Here is a 19,490-nt window from a genome sequence, read left to right on the forward strand (position 1 = left end):
TACGTATAATTGTGTCTGTTCGTAAAGTTGTGTCTTTTCGATTAACACATGTACGTACACGTTGTTTCGTGTTGTATAAGTAGATCGAGTCAAACTCAATAACATCATTGTGTGTAATACATTTTATCTTATCAATAAAGATCAAGTTTTTTCATACTCTATTTTTCATTTTGGTTTTGTTCTTCATACTCTGTTAAAACAGAGTTCGTTTGTTGATCAAAACACTAACAAGTATTCCTTCTAAATATAAAACGACGTTGTTTTGTCGTAACTGTTCAATAAAATCCCGAGTTTAAAATCATACTCTATTTAGGGTTAGGGATTTTGCTCGATTTGGGGATCTAAGATTGTCTTTAGGGATTTAATTCAATCGTTACGACAAAACGACGTCGTTTTGTTGTTATATGAAACAATGTCGTTATCAATTAACATATATGTTAACAGAAAATTACCTCCGCTAACGAGATCTATTAACCCACTTAACGTCGTACCTAATATGGCCAGGTCAACGAAAGTTTGATATTTATTTGGAAAGTCAACATAAGTTTGATATTTATTTGGAAAGTCAACATAAGTTTGATATTTATTTTGTTTTGTCATGAGTTGAGTATTTATTAACCCACTTAACGTCGTACCTAATATGGTCAGGTCAACGGAAGTTTGATATTTATTTGGAAAGTCAATGAAAGTTTGGTGTTTATTTGGAAAGTCAACATAAGTTTAATATTTATTTGGAAAGTCAACATAAGTTTGATATTTATTTCGTTTCGTCATGAGTTGAGGATTTAAATCAACGTTTTTAATAAGTTGGGGATTTTAATGACATTTTTCCCATTTCTATTTCGAATGTTTTTTTTTTTTTTTGTTGGTCACGAGAAAACCAAAACAGAGCATTATAAAAAAAATCAAAAACAGAGCATTAGAATTTTTTTATTAACAAGAAAATCATTCACTCATGCACCAGAGAATAGTTCAACTACAAAGAGAGATATTCAACTATCCATAGAAATTTATTATTTAAGTAATGTTGTGATCGATATATAGCTTCAACGGACTAAGAACAAAGTAGAAAGTACGTAATTAAGAAGTGAATCATACATCTTTTTAAGGCAGATAAATTACCATTAGCGACCCTCAATGAACAAGGTTATTTCTGGAACTGTTCCAGATTCGCTCTCTTGTTGCCCTCCGGAAGAAGACCCAGTTTCCACCGGCGATTTGGGCTGAGGTATTGCCTCTGTTTCCCTTCCGAGCATCAAACCCACCGACGACATCGTTGGCCTGTCCTCTGGTAGTTCTTGAACACACATTAAGCCGATCTGTACGCATCGCAATATTTGCTGCGATGATGATGATGAGTCTTTGATTGCAGGATCAACGATCTCTAGGCCGTTCCCTTGGCTCCAATGATTCCACATCTGCCATATCAAAAGCTTGTAGTAAGTGTTTTTGTCAATCTCAAGAAAGAAAGAAATATATAAAAATGAGTTGACAAACTTACGTAGCTGAGAAGAGTGCTTCCGTCGTTGAGATGAAGGAAATCTATATTCCTCTTGCCACTGATTATCTCAAGAAGCATGACTCCGAAGCTGAAAACATCTGATTTTACTGATAATACCCCGTCGCTCCTGTATTCAGGTGCTATGTAACCGCTGCTTGACAAAAGATTAATATAAAAATCTTTTAATTTGTGTTTCTCGAATAGAAAGAGGATACTGTTGCTAGGTATAATTTCTCACAATGTTCCAGTCACGGTCGTCACATGAGCTTCAGTCTCATCCCCTCCAAGGATCCTTGCCATCCCGAAGTCCGAGATCTTTGGGACCATGTCTTTGCCGAGCAAAATGTTGCTCGGCTTCAGATCTAAATGAATGATCCTAAACCGAGAATCTTGATGAAGATATACAAGGCCTCGAATAATACCTTTTGCAATGTCGAATCTCGTGTCCCAGTTTAGAACAGAGCCTCGGGGTTGAATCTGCTAAAGAATCATGTCAACAACTTATATATATTTCAACAACAATCAACTCGACTAGACTATATAGCTTAGGGAAAGGCACTAACCGAAGAGATACGTGTCAAGGCTGGAATTCTCTAGGAACTCATAGACCAATATCTTCTCGTCTGCATTAGAGCAAAATCCGATTAGCCGGATGACATTAACATGTTGTACTAGGGCGATCAGTTTCGCCTCAACTGTAAACCCCTCAACTCCTATTGGTGACATCTTGGACAATCGTTTCACGGCGATCTCTTGCCCATCACATAACCGTCCCTGTCTCACAAATTATACAAATTATGAGTAAAATATATAATTTGTATCTACATATTCATTTCTCTTTATCTTGTAAACGATACCGAAACCACCTTTTCCGAGTTTGTTAAGCTCCGAAAAATGGTTGGTAGCGGTCGAAATAACGTCAAAATCCATGTGTTTAGATCCCCAATCCTCGGTTGTGTTGATCGTCAGATCTCGGTTTCTCTCTTGTGACACTGTTTTCATTCACTCAGACATTAAAACCAAAATATGTACATATATAAGAAGAATGTATAAGCATATAAAAATTACCATTAGCCGCAGCTATTGCTCTTGCTCGCTTTTTTCTCCTTATCCAGAGACAGAGAATGATGAAACTTAGAACAAGTAACAAACAGCCTCCAACAATTGATCCAATGATCGTTTTTTTATTCACCCCTGCACAAATTACAAGTCGTATCAAAATATAACTCAAGATAATAATTTTAGGATAGTATCCCATAAAAAAATATACAGAGATTTTGGATCCGAACTAACCAAGATCAGCAGTGGCCAGCTTGATATAAAGATCTACACCCTCTGTATTGTAACTCCGAAGATCAATTAAGTCACTGGTCCACCTCACACAACCCCACTCCGTATTTGCAAACGCTGTGCAATTGCAATTCGTGAGACAACTCTTCCTACATTCCTCTGACCCAACTGTAGTGTCCACAATACTCGTCTTAGTATCTGGGAAATCCATTTTCTTAAGCTGCTTAAACTCCGCTTTGCTATCACAACTCAGCTGAGTCTTCCTCAAACACCTTTTTTCCGAGTCTAGCAAGTCCCATGCATGTTGTTGATCACCTTGGAACCCTTGGATACAGTTACATTTCGTCTTTTCGTTGACAATGTTGCAATAGCTGTTTTGGCCACACGCACCGTAAGAATCACACAAGTTTCTTGGGAAATGCCATACCACATTCCATTCTCCTGTCCACGCCATCAGCTCCAGTGATCCTAAGAACGACAAAGTTAATAGCGAGACATTTTCTGTACTGATACCCAAACTGTGGGTGATTTCGTTGTCAGTCTCTGTTATATTGAATAGTTTTCTGTAGCTTGGGCCGGGGCGGCTTACTGGCAGATCATCTCCAAATATAATAAGACCCTGCGAAGGTTTCAAAGTATCAATCTTGTATACATATCTTCCACTTGAGGGGTCATCTGAGCTATTCCATGATATAAGGCTTTTCGTATGGTTCGTTCTGCGATCCCAGCCTAACTTCATTCCCGGGAGTAAAGTATCCGTCGGGAAATCAAAGCTTTGCCACAGATATGAAGAACTGTTGGAGAATCTCAGCACGAAATTACCGTTATCCAGAAGCTTTGCCACCAGAAGTTGGTTATTGATCATATTCTTTGTCAGACTCGTCGTCCACGCAACCCCGCCAGACTGATCGAGGAGGATAATATTGCTATTATCGACTTTAAGGGTTCCGATGGAGCTGGAGAGAGGATCGTCTCTGTTGGCTACCCATACGACTCTCGTCGTGAATCTCTTATACCAAATTCCGAGATACCAACGATCTCTTTCTTGAAATCTCGTTGCAGGTTTGAAGAAACCAAGCTCAAATATGCCTTCAGGGGACACAATGGTCTCGTTCTCTGTGATCCTGAGAGGTCTTGTTGGTGAAAATGTAGAATCGTAGCTTGCAATGGAAGGGATCAACACAACGAGTTGAAAAACAAAGAAGAAGAAGGATGTGTAGAAATGGTTGCCGTGGGGCACACTCCTCGTCATCGTCATCATCGCAGATTATTTTTGTTTGTTTCTTTGCTTTCCGTTTTATTTTCGATATTTGTTGATGCTAATAAATTTTACATTCATGAAGAAAGAAAAAACTCTCTGTAAATATTTTAATTAGCAGACAAAAAAAAGAATGGCTATGTTGTTGACTTTTCATCACTTCCATATTTTGCTTTTGCCCATTACATTTGATTTTATAAAAGATGTGAATTTAATATCATCTCAGACAGGCTTACAAGGCCTAGAGCGACAACGAACATTACATATGTTTGTAATGTTCAGTTCTTAAAACAAAGATGCATGTGAATTTAATAATATCAACGAACATTACATATGTTTGTCTAGAGCGACAAGGATGTAAAGGCTCCATGCCGTCCAACTCCACGTTTCAGCCTCATTAAAGTAACCGATCGTGATACTTACGACCAACTTGTAATCGATAGAGTTAAACGCTAAAACGTTTAAAAATGTGACTCGTCTCCGCCAACATATCTAGTGATGTGTGAGTGTGATACAAAACGTTAATCACTTCCATTTGGCTAACTCACAAAACCCGGGCCCATCCAATTGATTCTTACTGACCCATCTCGATCGAAACCCATTATTAAGCGATGCGTCCGGTTATATTATAAGGTTTACACGCTGGGTGCTTAGAGTTGTATTTCTTTTGGTATGAATGTTAAGTTTTATATCATTTTCAAAAAATTTAACTGAAGATTACGAAGAAAACATAAATGGCTTAGAGCTCTCTTATCCATTATATATGATTCACCAATCATCACCATCTACAATTTTGATATGTTTTCGTGTTTGGTCACATATCAAATCTCAAATTCCTTTCCCTTTTATAAGATATATCAAATTATACATGTCAATTCTGTTGCCTCATTATATAATACTAGGACTCAGGACCCCCGCGATGTCGCGGGGGAATATATTTCAAAAATCATTTAAAAAAATATCAAACGAAAAAATCATAATGAATTGTAATAATTTTGAATTTTTTTAATAACAAATGAATATATATTTTACTAAAAATTATGATGAAGAAAACCCTCACAAGCATTTATTAAGTATATTAATATTAGAAAAATAATAATTTGTAACTAAAAACTATTCCCAAGTGCAAAAAGCATAAACTAATAAACCAAATATTACAATGGTTTGATAAATAAGCCAAAACGTTCAACGTCAAATAAACCAAATGCTATTGTGTTAAATTAAACGGTAACAACAATTCATTTAAATATATTTTAGTATTTAAATATTTTTTAAAAACTATGACGAACTTATCCGAGAAACGCAACCATAGATATCAAATATTCCAAAAACTGCAACGGTTCGTCAATTATACCAAATGTTGCAATAGTTCATCAAATATACTAAAGATAACAATGGTTCGTAACACAAAACTAAAAGTTGCAACAATTCGTCAAATAATCCAAATGTTGAAACAGTTCAATTAAATAGTTACAATCTCATTTAAATAAATTTTAATAATTAAAAATTAAGAATTAAAATAATAATTTATGAAAAGTTACACCGAGAGACGCGCCGGTAGATAATTAAATGTTATACTATTTATAAAATAAACCAAAAATTGCAATTGTTCGTGAAATAAACTAAATATATAAACCAATGGTTGCAATTGTTCGTAAAATAAACTAAATATTGCAATGATTCGAATAAGCGGTTTCAACTGTTTATGAAGAGTTACAATAAAAAACGCAACCGTAGAAAACATTCAGAATACAATTTATAAAAAAACATAACCGTAAAATATATGTTTTAATTAATAAAAATATTAACGAAAAGTTACGATAAAAAGACGCAACCGTTCAGATGTGCAAATGATATTTTTTAGATTGCTATTATATATAGATTTAAGAACAGATGATTGTGAAACAAATATGAATATATATTATGTCTACAAACTTTTCTGTACTTATTGTTGGAACTGTTCTATGAACGATTTTGAAGACTATTTTTCTAGTTTCTTAGAAATGATAAACTTTTTATATGTATCAACAGTCACATGAATACATACATAAAACATCCTATCCATAAAAAATAAAATTAAAAAAGAGATATTAAGAAAGAGAAATTAGAATGGCTAAGACTGTGAAACTTGTTATATTATAAGGTTTAGAGCTCTCTTATCCATTATATAAATTCACCGATCATCACCGATTCACCATCTATAGTTTTGATATGTTTTCGTGTTTGGTCACACATTAAAATCTCAATTTCCCTTCCCATTTAAGATATGTATAGTATCAAATTCTATATGTTAATTATGTTGCCTCATTATAATATTTAAGAACACATGAATGTGAAATTCGAACAAATATGGATTCTGTCTACAAACATTTTTTTATCGAGTGTAGATACTCTCAAGTTTACATCCTCTAATTAAATGGAGTTTGACGTAAACTAATATTTTTAAAAGCAACTAGGTCGAAACCCGCGCTCCGCCGCGAGATATTTTTAAATGATTTTTTTAATATTGAAGAAATTTAAATTGGAGAAATGATTTTAATTAAATATTTAATGTTAAATAATTTGAAGGCAAAAAAAGAACCAAATCAAATTTGAATGTTAAACTGAGACCAAACCGTAAATCAATTTTAGTATTCAAATAAAATTTGTATCTTGAAAAAGTCAGAAAACGATCATTTTTTTCTGGAAAAAACAGATGAACAAAGGAGAGAGATAGATTAGATAAACAGTTAAACGGAGAGGAAAAAAAAGGAAGACCTTTGCTTTCATATCTGAAAGACTTTCACTAATGGCAGCCAATAAGAGACGATTGTTTCACTGTATGTCTAAAAGAGTTTCTATCGCCGGAGTGCGGGGGAGATATGGCGGTGTTCCGCAATCGAACTCTAAATCTCCTACAACTTTTTCTCAGTGATTGATGTAATTGGAATCTGAATTCATTGCCCACAAGTAAATATCTTTCTTTCCTCTTATTTTTTTCTCAAGTTTCCGTTTTTGTTTTCTCCGATTTGAATATATCGTCGATGAAATCGTTGAGCTTTTATTTTTTGACAAAAGTTATGATATTTGATTCGATCGGACTTATATGTATATGGACATGCCATAGCTGTATAGAACTCATGACTTAGATACTTGAAAATATGTTATATGAAATGATCATCTTTGATTTTAATGTTCCATATGCATACTTGATTTATATGTTGAAGAGGCGTAAAAGGCTAAGAGATTTGTTTGTTTGTTATAGGAGTATAGAACGTTACTCAAATGATTTTTAGTTATTCATTAAGATCTATGATAACGCTTAATAAATCTTATAATATTTTATTGCAATAGTTCTTAACTAATTCGATTTGTATCCAATTTTATCCAAAGGGTAAACATTACAAGTAAGGGCTTGACTAGTTTAAACGTAGCGGTTGCGGTTACAGTTGTGAGAGTTTGCGGAAATGGGCGGTTGCGGTTTCAAGCATTATTTAGCATTATGACCGACTGGTTTAGCGGTTAAAAACGAATACGTTTGCGGGAGATTTACGACTGGTTGATCAGCGGGTACAATAGCGGTTAAACCAAAATTTACCAAAATAAATTTAGTATATGATTATAAAAAGTATAAAAACACCAAAAACTATAATTATGAAAAAATATATAAATTTTAAACATGATTAATGATTAAAAACCATAAATAATTATTCAAATAAATTTTATATTGAAAACAAAAATAATTATTAATATTGGAAAATTAAAGTTAGATAAATTTTTTTTTTTAGAATTAACGTGAATATATATAAGACTTGATCATATATATTTAAATTTGTTCATTTTTCTTTTTTAGTTTCTTTCCTTTTTTAAACCAACTGCAACCGTCCGCAACCGCAAACGCTTGCGGAAATGAGCTTTTAAAATCCAGCGATTTCGAACGGTTCGAAGCGGTATGGAACAGTTTCTATGATTGGTACCAACCCCTAACAATCGCAACCAACCGCTAACAACCGCTAGGCGGGAGAACCAATCAAGCCCTAAATTGAAGTCCAACAATCCTATTCTAAAACATTAAGCCCCTATGTTAGAGGGAAAAGGGGATTTTCATACCCGTACTATCTGCACCGTGGATTTTCATACCTGGACAATTTCGTAGGGTATTTTACAACCTAAACTTCAATAAAATTTGAATCTCATACCTATACTTGATACAACGTGCAAAAATCAGAGTCAATCTAACTGGTGTTAGTCAACTCCGTTACGGTGCTGAGTCATCGTACACGTGTACGCTGACGTGTATCAAAACGACGTCGTTTTCATACCCGTACTATTTGCGCCGTGGATTTTCATACCTGAACAATTTTGTAGGGTATTTTACAACCTAAACTTCAACAAAATTTGAATCTCATACCCTATACTTGATACAACGTGCAAAAATCGGAGTCAATCTAACGGCTATTAGTCAACTCCGTTACGGTGCGTAGTCAATCGTTTTAAATTGGGAGGAAATTATGAATACTAGGGTTTCGAATTGAGAAATCGTTTTCTCATTTCTTCTTCTTCTTCTCAGAAATTAGGCATGAACAAAGTTTTACAATGTGACTACGGCTTCGCACAACTTTTTGGGTTTATAAGTTAAAAAGATTGAGGAATACTCGATGAACGTTGTGGGATCAGTTGGTATTCGGTGCTTCCCATGTGACTACAGCTCGCGGGTTCGAGTCCCCAGTTTTGCAAAAAAAATTAAAACTTTGAGAACACATATCAAAACGACGTCGTTTCGATACGCACCGTAACGGAGTTGACTAATAGCCATTAGATTGACTCCGATTTTTACACGTTGTATCAAGTATAGGGTATGAGATTCAAATTTTATCGAAGTTTAGGTTGTAAAATACCCTACAAAATTATTCAGGTATGAAAATCCACGGCACAGACAGTACGGGTATGAAAACGACGTCGTTTTGATACACGTCAGCGTACACATGTACGATGACTCAGCACCGTAACGGAGTTGACTAACACCCGTTAGATTGACTCTGATTTTTGCACGTTGTATCAAGTATAGGTATGAGATTCAAATTTTATTGAAGTTTAGGTTGTAAAATACCCTACGAAATTGTCCAGGTATGAAAATCCACGGTGCAGATAGTACGGGTATGAAAATCCCCTTTTCCCCTATGTTAGAGCCCAAGAACAAATGAGACAATATTAAGAAAAGCAGAAGGGATGATTATTGGCCAAAAAATCTGATGTGTATTAATCCAAATGTTTTCATTGGATGATGATTTGAATGATGTGTCATGTCCAGAGCAATCCAAAAAGCTGAGGTGTCAGCACTGGAGAGAAACCTAGTGTTTTTATTGCATTGATTACTTATTAATTATTCTTATTAAACTCCACGTATTAGTCATGAAGAGGTTTTTTTTTTGAGAAACAACTTTTAAAATATTGGAGAAAATCATATTTTTGCTAATTAATATTATTTCTTACTAAAAAAAAGCAAAAGAGAATGGTCCAAATACGAGGTCAACACTCTTCCGATCAGTTATTTTGTTGTGACGTTGGAACTATTCCGTAGATGTTTTTACGGACTATCTTTTTAGTTTCTTTCTAAACATAGAAATGATAAACTCTTTATATGTATTAACAGTCCGATTATGATCCTACAAACATAAAATATCCTATCAAAAGTTTTTAAAAAGAGAGATACTAATAAAGACAAATTATAATGGCTAAGATTGTGAAACTTGTTAGCTTCTTCATCACTTTGGTCGTGATGATCTTTCTGTTAATTTCGACAGGTAATATGCATTCATGATATTTAATAACAAAATATTTTATTTTTACAAATATGAGAACTAGGTTTTGATTTATTTTCAAACACAAGTGACTTAAACAATCGAATCCCAACTCATTGATTCACGCTTATTTATCAAGGCCTAACTAAAACTAAACTATCCATTTTAGCAAAAAAAAAGTTTCAATATTTCTTTGATGATTACTATATCAGGAATAGCAAAGATAGAGGGCAAAAGGCCACATCTTTGTAATCCCACACGAATGAAGGCGCCGCCTGGGACATGTAATGTACAAAATGGAAACAAATTATGCCGAAAATTATGTATGGGTCCAGTTGACAATGGTTATTTCAGAGGTTTTGAGTTTGGATACTGTCGAGCTACTCCGAAAGGAAGATATTGTGAATGCAGCAATTGTTGAACCCTGCTGCCATTAAGCCTTAGTGGCAGAAAGGAGGTATCGCTGGTTTGATTACTTGTCATTTTGAAAATGTTGGGTAAAAGTTGTATTCTGATGACGACATATTTTCCCCACACAAATAAAATCTTAGTAATAAACAATTATTACATCCTTGTGTATGGTGTTAATAGAAATGTATCAACCCTCAACTAATATTTTAATTAAGATGTAATTAAAATTTAAGACATAGGAAAGACCGTGTTTTTGAATCCGAATAAATTGTGCGGTGTGTTTTTACATTTTAACAAAAGAAAAACATATAATTGTCAACTTCAATTTTAAACCAATACAAATAAATTACACAAACTATTATATTTAGACGTAAAACTATATTGATTTTAACAGATTTAGTCAACCGTTTGTTTTCGTTTACTTAAACAACATGTTGGTGATATTATATTACTTTTTTTGGTTTTAACCAAACGGCAACGTTTTTGTCATTTGAATCTACAAACGAGGAGAATTTGCAGGAGCAAAAAGACAACAATCAGATGCGGGTGGGAGTACCGGTAGCAGCAGGAACCACCGTCGCCGTCGTTCTCCGCCGCAGAATCCCGGTGATAGTGGCTGCATCCGGCAAGAGCTCAATGGCTTCGAATTCGGGTTCAGATTCATCATTCACGACAATCAAAGAAATCGTATCCGTGGAGAAAGAGATAAAGAAGAGCAAGTTCATAGCAATCGCTGGCCCAATCTCCACGGAGCAATCCGCTCAAATGTTCTTCTCTCAGGTCCGTGATTCTCGCGCTTCTCACAATTGCTGGGCTTATAAGATCGGTGATCAACACCATCGATGTAGCGATGATGGTGAGCCATCAGGCACAGCAGGGAAGCCGATTCAGTCTGCAATTCTGTCTTCTGGATTAGACAGAGTTATGGTTGTTGTCATTAGGTTAGTTTCTTTGTTGAATCTTGAATCTGTACAAGTTTTGAGAATACAATCTCTTGTTCCTCCTCATATTATAGGTATTTTGGGGGAATCAAACTTGGAACTGGAGGTCTTGTTAGAGCATATGGTGGTGTTACATCTGATTGCTTGAAAACTGCTCCTACTTGTCTTGTCAAGTCCAAAGTAAAAGTCTTTTTTATTATCTCTTTTGTTGTTGTTGTTGGTCTTCTTGATCAACTTGATGATTAACATCTCCAGGTTCAAATGGGAGTCGAGGTGACATTTGATCTTTTAGGTGTTCTTTACAATCAGGTGAGAGATTCTGGCTGTGAACTTTTTGAGATTTCCTGAGTGCGTTGTCAATCTATGCTCATGGATCTTTTATATATGTGTCATAGCTGCAATCGTGTCACGCTGAAGACATCAAGGAAGACTATGATACTGGTAAAGATGGTACTGCAATGGTTTCTTTCAAGGTTGAATTTGACCTGGTTGATAAATTAGAGGATGCTATCAAATCAAACTGTAGACGAGACCTTGTCTTTTACAAAACTTAGGGTTAAGCATTGTCATGTAATCGTTACAGAATAAAGCTTATTTTTTTTTGTTAAGTAATAGAATGAGAGTGCCTTGTTCAAAGTATTTTACGTTTGATGATGATATATTAGCCTACTGGTTCAGTCTGTTGAGTTGCAGAGGTCAAGCCAAAGAAAAAGAAGGAAATCACTCATTAGAAAAAAAGCTGTATATTACAAAAGGAACTGACTCATGGAAGCAACAACAAAGAGGACGACGACACCAAACAACAGCAAAAGAATGCATATATTTGTATACAAACTGACACAAAGTAGAGTGTGTGATACAAAGCTGTCTCAGGAGAGAAGGATAATAATCTGTGACAGCTAAAGAGCTAGCTTGTCACTTCTCTTACTTTGAAGGTGGTGGAGTAAGGAAAGGAATGTTGAAAGGAAAGTTAAAGGGGAAGTTGCTAGGGAAGTTGACCTGTGGAATGTTAGGGATTGTGGGCTGCACCTGGTTGGGCAATGAAGGTATCTGTGTGCTCGGAATTGGTGGCATTGGCAACCCGGTGGGCTGTGGCAGAGTTGGTTGTGGCTGTGGCAACGTTTGTTGTGCTGGAGTTGGTAGAGAAGGAAGTGGTGGCATAGTGGTTTTGGGCAGAGGTGGGAATGTTAAAGCTGGAGGCTGAGTCACTGGTGTTGATTGGAGAAGGTGACGATGAGCGGATAGGCTGGTGAAGAAGCTTGTAAATGTTAGTGCAATGACCAGAGATGTTACAAAGGAGTTCTTGAGAGGAGCCATGGTGCTACTTCTGCTGTATTGCGCTTTGACTAGTTCTTGTTGGTTTGAGTGAGGAAGAGACTTGTGCTGGAACCCTCTATTTATAAGGAAGTTTGATGAAAAGTTGGTGGGGAAAGTTTGAAGAGTTATTCGTTGGTTCAACTTATCAAACCAAATCCTTGTTTCCCAGAAGAAAGCTATCTACTAGAAGCAACCATGGATTTCATCTCAAAAGGCACAATTGGGTAAGAAAAAGATGGGTAAATATTTTCACATGATTCATATTTTGATATAACATTCACACCATCTCCGAAGAAAGAATTGCATCATTTTTATTCATATAGACTCTTGTAAGTATCCACCCAATTTCAATAACACATGGGCTCGTATACCTTTACATCTACCTTCTCTAATGGACTAGGAGAAACAGAGATGTACAAGTATATAAACAAAACACTCATTGCTGCTGAGTCAACAACGATCCTCCAATGTTGTTGTTTTTCGCCTCTGATGATGATTTACCATTCACTACAGGTTTCAACGATTTCTTGAGCTTGACCAATCCTTCATTCCCATTTACACCATGAACAAACAAGGCACACTTGGTTCTTCCACCTACTGTCATGATCTCAGCTCTCACGGCCTTTGCTTTCACTGCTTTCATCGACTCTGCAACCTCCGACATTAGCCCATCTCTGTCGCTACAACTGAACACAACTCTTGCCAAGTCTCTGTTGTTATTACAGTGGCCCAATCTCATGCTGTCTTCTAAAGATGGTGTGGTTGGTATGTCCTGAACCATCTTTTTCAATTCGTTGAAGTACCTGACAGTCTCTCCAAGCACAGATGCTTTATCCTGCTGTTTAATTTCATTAACATAATAAAAAAAAGTGTTAATTCTCTGGCGAAACATTGTATATGCCTTTTGTGTAATTGAATGCAGAGCTATACTTACTTTGACCAAGTTTGGAAGAATGGTGCGGAGAGTTGCAAACTGGGAATTAATCCGAAGCCGTCTCCTTCTCTCTGCGTCACTATGTTTCTTTGCAGCGACTTCTTTAGATTCGCTTTTCGATTTTGGCTTTGTGACTGAGAAACCTCTGGAGAATAGCTTGCTGCTTGTGGCTGCACCTGCGAGGAAGTTTCCTCCTATTGTTGTCGAATACACGGTTGGATTGTAGCATCGTGAAATCGGACGCATCCCTTGCTCTAACTGCATTAAACACACAACACAGGAAACAAACAAAGGATTGATTCAGAGGAGGAAGAAAACAGAGAAGATGAATTCTGATTGATGAGAAAAGAAGTAACAGAGAGACTTACATGGTGAAGTGAAACCATGGCTACACAGAAAGAAGGAGACAGCAGACCAATGGAGGGAATGTTAATTTGTTGTGTGCTTATATATATATAAAGACAAAAAAACATTGTAATAAGAAGAAAGATATGTAGAAGATTCCAAAAGGTACGTAATAATAAATGGGTGATTAATGAGATATAAGCACGAGAATATATTGTCATAACTAATAAACCAAGATGAGATTATAATCATAACAATAATAATGATTTAGATTTTCAGACATGAAAATCTGAAAACTAAAACAAACGATATCAAGAAAAGTGAAATTACAACCTCAAGAGTTTATTTATTGAAAAGAAAATTTAGGATTAAGGCTGGACAGGACTTAAACGTTGTCCTTAAGTTTTCTTCTTCTTCAATGGTATCCTTTTCACTCTCTTTCCATTAACTACGCATAGTCTCGCAGTTCGAGCCATTGAAATAATCTTATGGCCGTACTCGATCGTCGTAGTCGTCGTCATCGTCATCAGAAATAACCACCACCTCAATTTGTTTCTTGGGGATAAAGGATTCATGAAAACCCATCTTTCGTTTTCCTTTGCTACACTCTCCGCAAAATGCGAAGATAGCGAGATCGTAATGGGCCTTGATGGGTGGCTTAGACAGCAAAGACCAAGCTAGCGAGGCTTTATCAGCAGCTTCTTGGCTAAATGGGAAATGGTTATGCGTCTTATCAAGAAGCTTCATCAATTTCTCGAAGTCCTCCAATAAAACCGGTCCGAATCGGTTCGCCCTAATCATGCCGTAATAATCCTTTAACCCGTTTGGAAGCCGGTTCTCTGCGGCGATGAGAACGTCGCAGATGGCTTCCACTTGCTCAAACTGATCATCATCATACCGTTTACTTCTTACCAACTGATTCATTTGAATGATATACCGAACGCTGATATACCGAACGCTGATAATCTTTATGGCACGTTTCGATCGGTCTCTTGTCGAGGGATGTGCGGTTGTGCGAAGTACCTTCTCCGGACGACATGACAACGAACAGTGAAAGCGGAGGGAGGAGGTGTTTTGGTCTTTCAGATGAGAAATGATGGTTTTATGATGCAACTTCAGTGTCATACATATTATGGTTTTATATTAAGTTTTTGATTTAATATGATTAATGTAAAGAATCTAGTCTTGCAACTATGATTAATGTATTATCCAGGTGTTTGGGATTAGATTCACTGAATGTTTTTGTTTCTATGCAATTTTTTTAATTATACCGTTTATTTCAGGCGAGTAGCCTTGAATATAATTCTTAGATCTTTTTAAAATATATATATAGCTATATGTTGCATGATTTACCTATTTTTGTAGATATTAATTACCATTTATATAAGGTTAAAGAATATTACTATGTAATACAAAGTTTGACGGTAACTATATTTTATAATGTTGATTTACCGTTTAATTCGCTGGAATGCCGTTGACTGTAATTGTTGTATTTCTTAACGTATCTTTCTATACATTTCGTAGTCAACATTTACAGCTAACTGAAATAGAAAATTTTCCACATTTACTATAAATACATAAATAAATTTGGTTAAAATTGTGCTTAAAAGTTATTATTTGAAAATTTGGAGCTTCTTGGTTATTTCCTAATCATATTCAAAAAAATTCAGAACTTAATTTAAAATAAAAATTCCAATAAAGAACAGAATCCAGGTTCAGTGAAAAGTCTATTAAACCCCAAACTTGGACCAGTAAATATTTCACTAAAATGACAATGTTAATTTAATACGACTCATACGGATTTACTGTTTTGGCATTCAATCCTGATGGCAAGAAACAACAATATCTGATTAATTTGAGATAAATTATCTTTATATGAGTTTTAATTTTGTTTTGTATTTGTGCAAATAATTAGGATTTAGCAACCAAAAAACCTAAACAAGTTTGTTTATTACATGAGCAAAACCTCTATTCTAGAAAAAGGGTTTCGTTAAAAGCTTCAAGATACATCAACACTACAAACAAAGTTCTCTTAAAGAAAAAAACAAATTTCTCTCTTCTGTGGAATGAATCAAACTAATGGTTAAGTTGTCTAAATGGTGACCTGTCTTCAGTTACAACATCTTCTTCATGCTTCATTGCCAATCTTGGAGAACCAATAGTTTCACCATTACTGTTCTCTTTACCAAATCCATCACAACATTGTGTAACTCTCTCCAAAGTTTTCATCAGCTTCGTGTCTCCATCACACAGCTTCAACATTCCATCCTCCACTTCGCTGATAAAACTCAAAAGATTTCGTTTCTCTGACGACAAACTCACGATTTCGTTAACTAACTCTGTCTTTTCCACTTCTGAGGTTCTTACCTTCTCTTGGATTTGTGTGGTTACTTCTTTCAAATCTCTCTGCTTAGTCTCCAATTCAGCTTTTAACTTTGTTGCTTCTTGTCTGAAACAAGAAACAGATTCATCCGATGTTTCGAGTTTCTGGCTGAGACTAGAGATTTCCCTTTCAAGCTCTATGATCATCATCTTTTCCGATTCTGTTTCTACCGCGTTAAGAATCTGCCTAGCAGCAAGTTTCTCCCATGCTTTGTGAAGCATGTTAACCTCGTTTTGCTTCTGGTCCAGCAGCAAAGATACAGACTTTAATGAACCCTCCAATTCATGCTTCACCTCACATAAGTCTTGGTCTTTCTGTTGTAAAGCACCTGCAAAAATCTCTCTCTCGTTCTGCAATTCCCTTTCAGCAATTATATGTGCAAGAACAACATCCTCAAGCTCCCTTCTAAGTGAGTCTAGTTCCAACAAATCTACCTCTCTCTGTAGATTTTCCAACATCTCGTCCTTATCCCTCATAAGGGATTCTTTCTCTGAATCAGACGATCTTGCAGAGCTGATAGCCTTTAGCTTATGCATCAACTCATTCCTATCTTGCCTCATGGCTTCTCCAACTCCAACCTGTTCAAGAAGAGAAGCTTCTACTCTTTTGCGCAGGTTCTGGTTTTGCTCGAGTTCAGCTTTTAGCCTCTTAGCAATAGATTTCCAGACCCACAATTGGAATTCAATCTGGTACACTTCAGAGGTTTTATCAGACAATTCAGAATTTGCTGTTTCAAGTGCCTCAGAAACGTCAGCAAGTTTCCTTCTCGAGTCGTTTTCCACCTCTACAACTTTCTCTTGCAACAGAAGTTGACTTTTGGTAGACTCCTCAAGCATTTCCTTGTAATTTTCAAGCTCCCGTTGCCTATGCTCTTCATTTAGATCAATTGACTCACTTTTTCTGACCAATGAAGCAGTCTTCTCAACCTCTTCTGCCAACTTGGCATATGCAATGTCCACCTTGCTACAGAGTTCTCTAATATTCTCCTTGGAATCACTTTCAAGCTGCGAAATCTGCTCCTCTAAAAGCACCCGACTCTTTTCTGATTCCTCCAACATCTCCTTATACTTCTGAGTTTCTCTTTCCATCACTAAATTCTTCTCTTTGACAATACCAAAGGACTCAATCTGCCTTGTCAAAGCCACCACCTTTTCACGTTCTGCAACGAGGTCTATGTTTGTGTTGTCCAGTGCATCACAGACTTGTAGAAGTTTCTCTTCATAATCATTTTCAGCTTCTTTCAGTTTTTCTTTCATCTGAGTTTGGAATCTAGATGATTCCTCAACCATTTTTTTGTACCTCTCTACCTCTTTCTGCATCTGAATATTCTGGTCTTCGAAAAGATCCAGCATTTCTATTCTTTTCAGCAAACACGCAACCCTTTCACGTTCTTCTTCAATCTCTAGATGCGCCTTGGCCAGCGCAGCATTCTTTTGATCTAGCTGCTCCATCAATAGAGAATAGCTCTTTCCTTCTCTTTTCTCATCCTTGATTTGTTCATCCTTAACATTCGCAAGCCTTGACTGAGCCTCAGAGACTGTCCTACTTAGCACTAAAAACATAATCGAGATCTCTTCATATTGTAGTCTCATTTTAGCAGTAGAAGAACGACAATTTTCAAGTTCCAACTCAATCTCTTTCAATGCTGCCTCCTTGATTTGCAAATGCAACTTAGAATCATTTATCTCCTCTGCCATCTTCTCCACTTGAGAGCTCCATTCAGTTTCTTTACTTCTTAAATTAGCTGAACAGTTCTTGTGTATGTTTTCCAAGTTCCGGAACTTGTTTTTCAGCTTTGATAGTGCAGAATTTCCTGATCCCTGAATTGTAGCTTCCTGGAGTTCTTTCAACGAACCCAGCAACTCCCGGTTTTCTTGTTCTAATTTTCCATTCTCATACTTCATCTCCTTAAAGTATGCTTCTTTCATGCTCAAGGATTGTCTCAACTCTGCAACTTCTTCATCTCTTTTACCAGCTAAATCATCAAGCTGTGTTCTTGCGTCTTGGTACTCTGCAAAAGCATCTTCGTACTTGGCTTTGTACTCAGAAACTTGGATTTCAAGATGTTTTCTTCTAGTCTCTTCTTGTGTCAACGCACCGTTACACATCTGCAACTTCTTCTGTAGATCCTCTGAGATTCTAGTTAGTGAATCCAGTTTGGTCTGAAGAGAGTAGATTTCATCAAAAAGCCTTGATTTTTCTTCCTCCCACTCTTTCTTGCTATCCTTGAACAGACTCTTGAGCTTCTCGTACGCTTCCTCAAGATGCTTAAACTGCTCCTTCTTCCATTTCAGCTTCTCTTCTACTTGAGTCTTCTCCTCTTCTATTTTAACCACTATATCATCTCTTCCTCTCGTTTCTTTCATACCTTTGACAGTTTTCTCAGCTTCAATCCTTTTCGTCTCCGCTGCAGCTAAAAGCCCTTTGAGCCCCTCAATCTCAGCTCTATAGACATTGTTTTTCTGCTCAAGATCAATGTTCTTCTCACTAGCTTCATCCAAAACAGACATCATATTCCGTTTCTCCTCTTCGAATTCCCGGTACTTATCTTCCCCGCTAGCTCTAAGCTTATCATTCACATCATTCACACGCTTGATAACAGAATCCTTCTCTCTCAAATAACGTCGTAGATCCTCGTTCGTTCGCTTCAACTCGGAAATTTCTCTAGTTTTCTCCTCAATCTCAAAACCATGCTTCTCATTAACCAATCTCGCCTCTCGAATCTCAACTAATTGTTCTTTCTGAACCTTCTTTAGATTCTCAAGAAGCTCCGTTTTGTTTCTATAGTCAATCCTCAGCTTCTCATTCGCTGCTTTCACTTCATCAAGCTCTTCATAAACCTTGTCCATTATTTTTTTAAACTACGCACCAATGAATCAGAATCGAAATCGAAACATAAACTTTTGATTCAACAGATCTAAAGAAAGTAATAAAGCAAGATATAGCCAAATTATTAGAACCTATAAAGAACGACATATCAATCTCAAAACTGCAGCAGAGAATCAAACCCTAATTGATAAACACTCAAAATCAGCGAAACAATCTAAAAAATCAAGTACCTGATTGGGGAACACTGAATCTTCAAACCATAAATTTCATCAAGAAATCGATCGACCTGCTCAAATTCTTCAGGATTAGAGAGAGAGAAAATGCGAGAGGAGAGAAGAACCGAGACAATCGTAAGGAGCCGTTGGAGAAGAAAGGGGACGACACTTTTAAATTTTAAAATGTTGCAAACGGAGATCGAAGTTTAACGCCGTTAATTAACTTCCGTTCAACTTTATATTTATTTATTTTCATATTTTTAGGCAGTGAAATAAATCATGTGGT

General features: G+C 36.1%; 6 protein-coding genes across 6 annotated transcripts; 1 reads left to right on the top strand and 5 right to left on the bottom strand.

The window, feature by feature from the left end:
- Window positions 1-971: 971 nt before the first annotated feature.
- Window positions 972-4,170, bottom strand: LOC9305017 (receptor-like serine/threonine-protein kinase SD1-8). The gene is made up of 7 exons (XM_021016633.1): window positions 2,795-4,170; window positions 2,570-2,695; window positions 2,327-2,493; window positions 2,065-2,275; window positions 1,740-1,965; window positions 1,502-1,652; window positions 972-1,418 (listed from the first exon to the last, which is right to left on the bottom strand). Exons 1-7 carry the CDS (start codon window positions 4,050-4,052, stop codon window positions 1,125-1,127), a joined length of 2,433 nt encoding a protein of 810 aa, XP_020872292.1. The 5' UTR covers window positions 4,053-4,170; the 3' UTR covers window positions 972-1,124.
- Window positions 4,171-10,713: 6,543 nt separating this feature from the next.
- LOC9302988 (IMPACT family member in pol 5'region) lies at window positions 10,714-11,858 on the top strand. The gene is made up of 4 exons (XM_002866870.2): window positions 10,714-11,181; window positions 11,256-11,361; window positions 11,437-11,490; window positions 11,577-11,858. Exons 1-4 carry the CDS (start codon window positions 10,781-10,783, stop codon window positions 11,733-11,735), a joined length of 720 nt encoding a protein of 239 aa, XP_002866916.1. The 5' UTR covers window positions 10,714-10,780; the 3' UTR covers window positions 11,736-11,858.
- Window positions 11,859-11,887: 29 nt separating this feature from the next.
- On the bottom strand, window positions 11,888-12,855 carry LOC9302989 (proline-rich receptor-like protein kinase PERK2). Its single transcript, XM_002868901.2, has one exon. The coding sequence runs from the start codon at window positions 12,496-12,498 to the stop codon at window positions 12,106-12,108; it is 393 nt and encodes a 130-aa protein (XP_002868947.1). The 5' UTR covers window positions 12,499-12,855; the 3' UTR covers window positions 11,888-12,105.
- Window positions 12,856-12,926: 71 nt separating this feature from the next.
- LOC9305019 (transcription factor bHLH131) lies at window positions 12,927-14,906 on the bottom strand. Its single transcript, XM_021019330.1, is given in 2 exon segments — window positions 12,927-13,696; window positions 13,699-14,906. Coding segments are annotated over 2 exon segments (1,062 nt in total). The 5' UTR covers window positions 13,999-14,906; the 3' UTR covers window positions 12,927-12,934.
- LOC9305020 (uncharacterized protein At4g38065) lies at window positions 14,228-14,919 on the bottom strand. Its single transcript, XM_002868903.2, has one exon. It carries the CDS (start codon window positions 14,900-14,902, stop codon window positions 14,264-14,266), a length of 639 nt encoding a protein of 212 aa, XP_002868949.1. The 5' UTR covers window positions 14,903-14,919; the 3' UTR covers window positions 14,228-14,263.
- Window positions 14,920-15,694: 775 nt separating this feature from the next.
- Window positions 15,695-19,417, bottom strand: LOC110226934 (uncharacterized protein At4g38062). The gene is made up of 2 exons (XM_021019901.1): window positions 19,220-19,417; window positions 15,695-19,021 (listed from the first exon to the last, which is right to left on the bottom strand). The coding sequence occupies exon 2, from the start codon at window positions 19,007-19,009 to the stop codon at window positions 15,854-15,856; it is 3,156 nt and encodes a 1,051-aa protein (XP_020875560.1). The 5' UTR covers window positions 19,010-19,021; window positions 19,220-19,417; the 3' UTR covers window positions 15,695-15,853.
- Window positions 19,418-19,490: the final 73 nt, after the last annotated feature.

The sequence above is a fragment of the Arabidopsis lyrata genome (assembly GCF_000004255.2).
Source record: "Arabidopsis lyrata subsp. lyrata unplaced genomic scaffold ARALYscaffold_7, whole genome shotgun sequence".
In the NCBI taxonomy this organism is placed as follows: Eukaryota; Viridiplantae; Streptophyta; class Magnoliopsida; order Brassicales; family Brassicaceae; genus Arabidopsis; species Arabidopsis lyrata.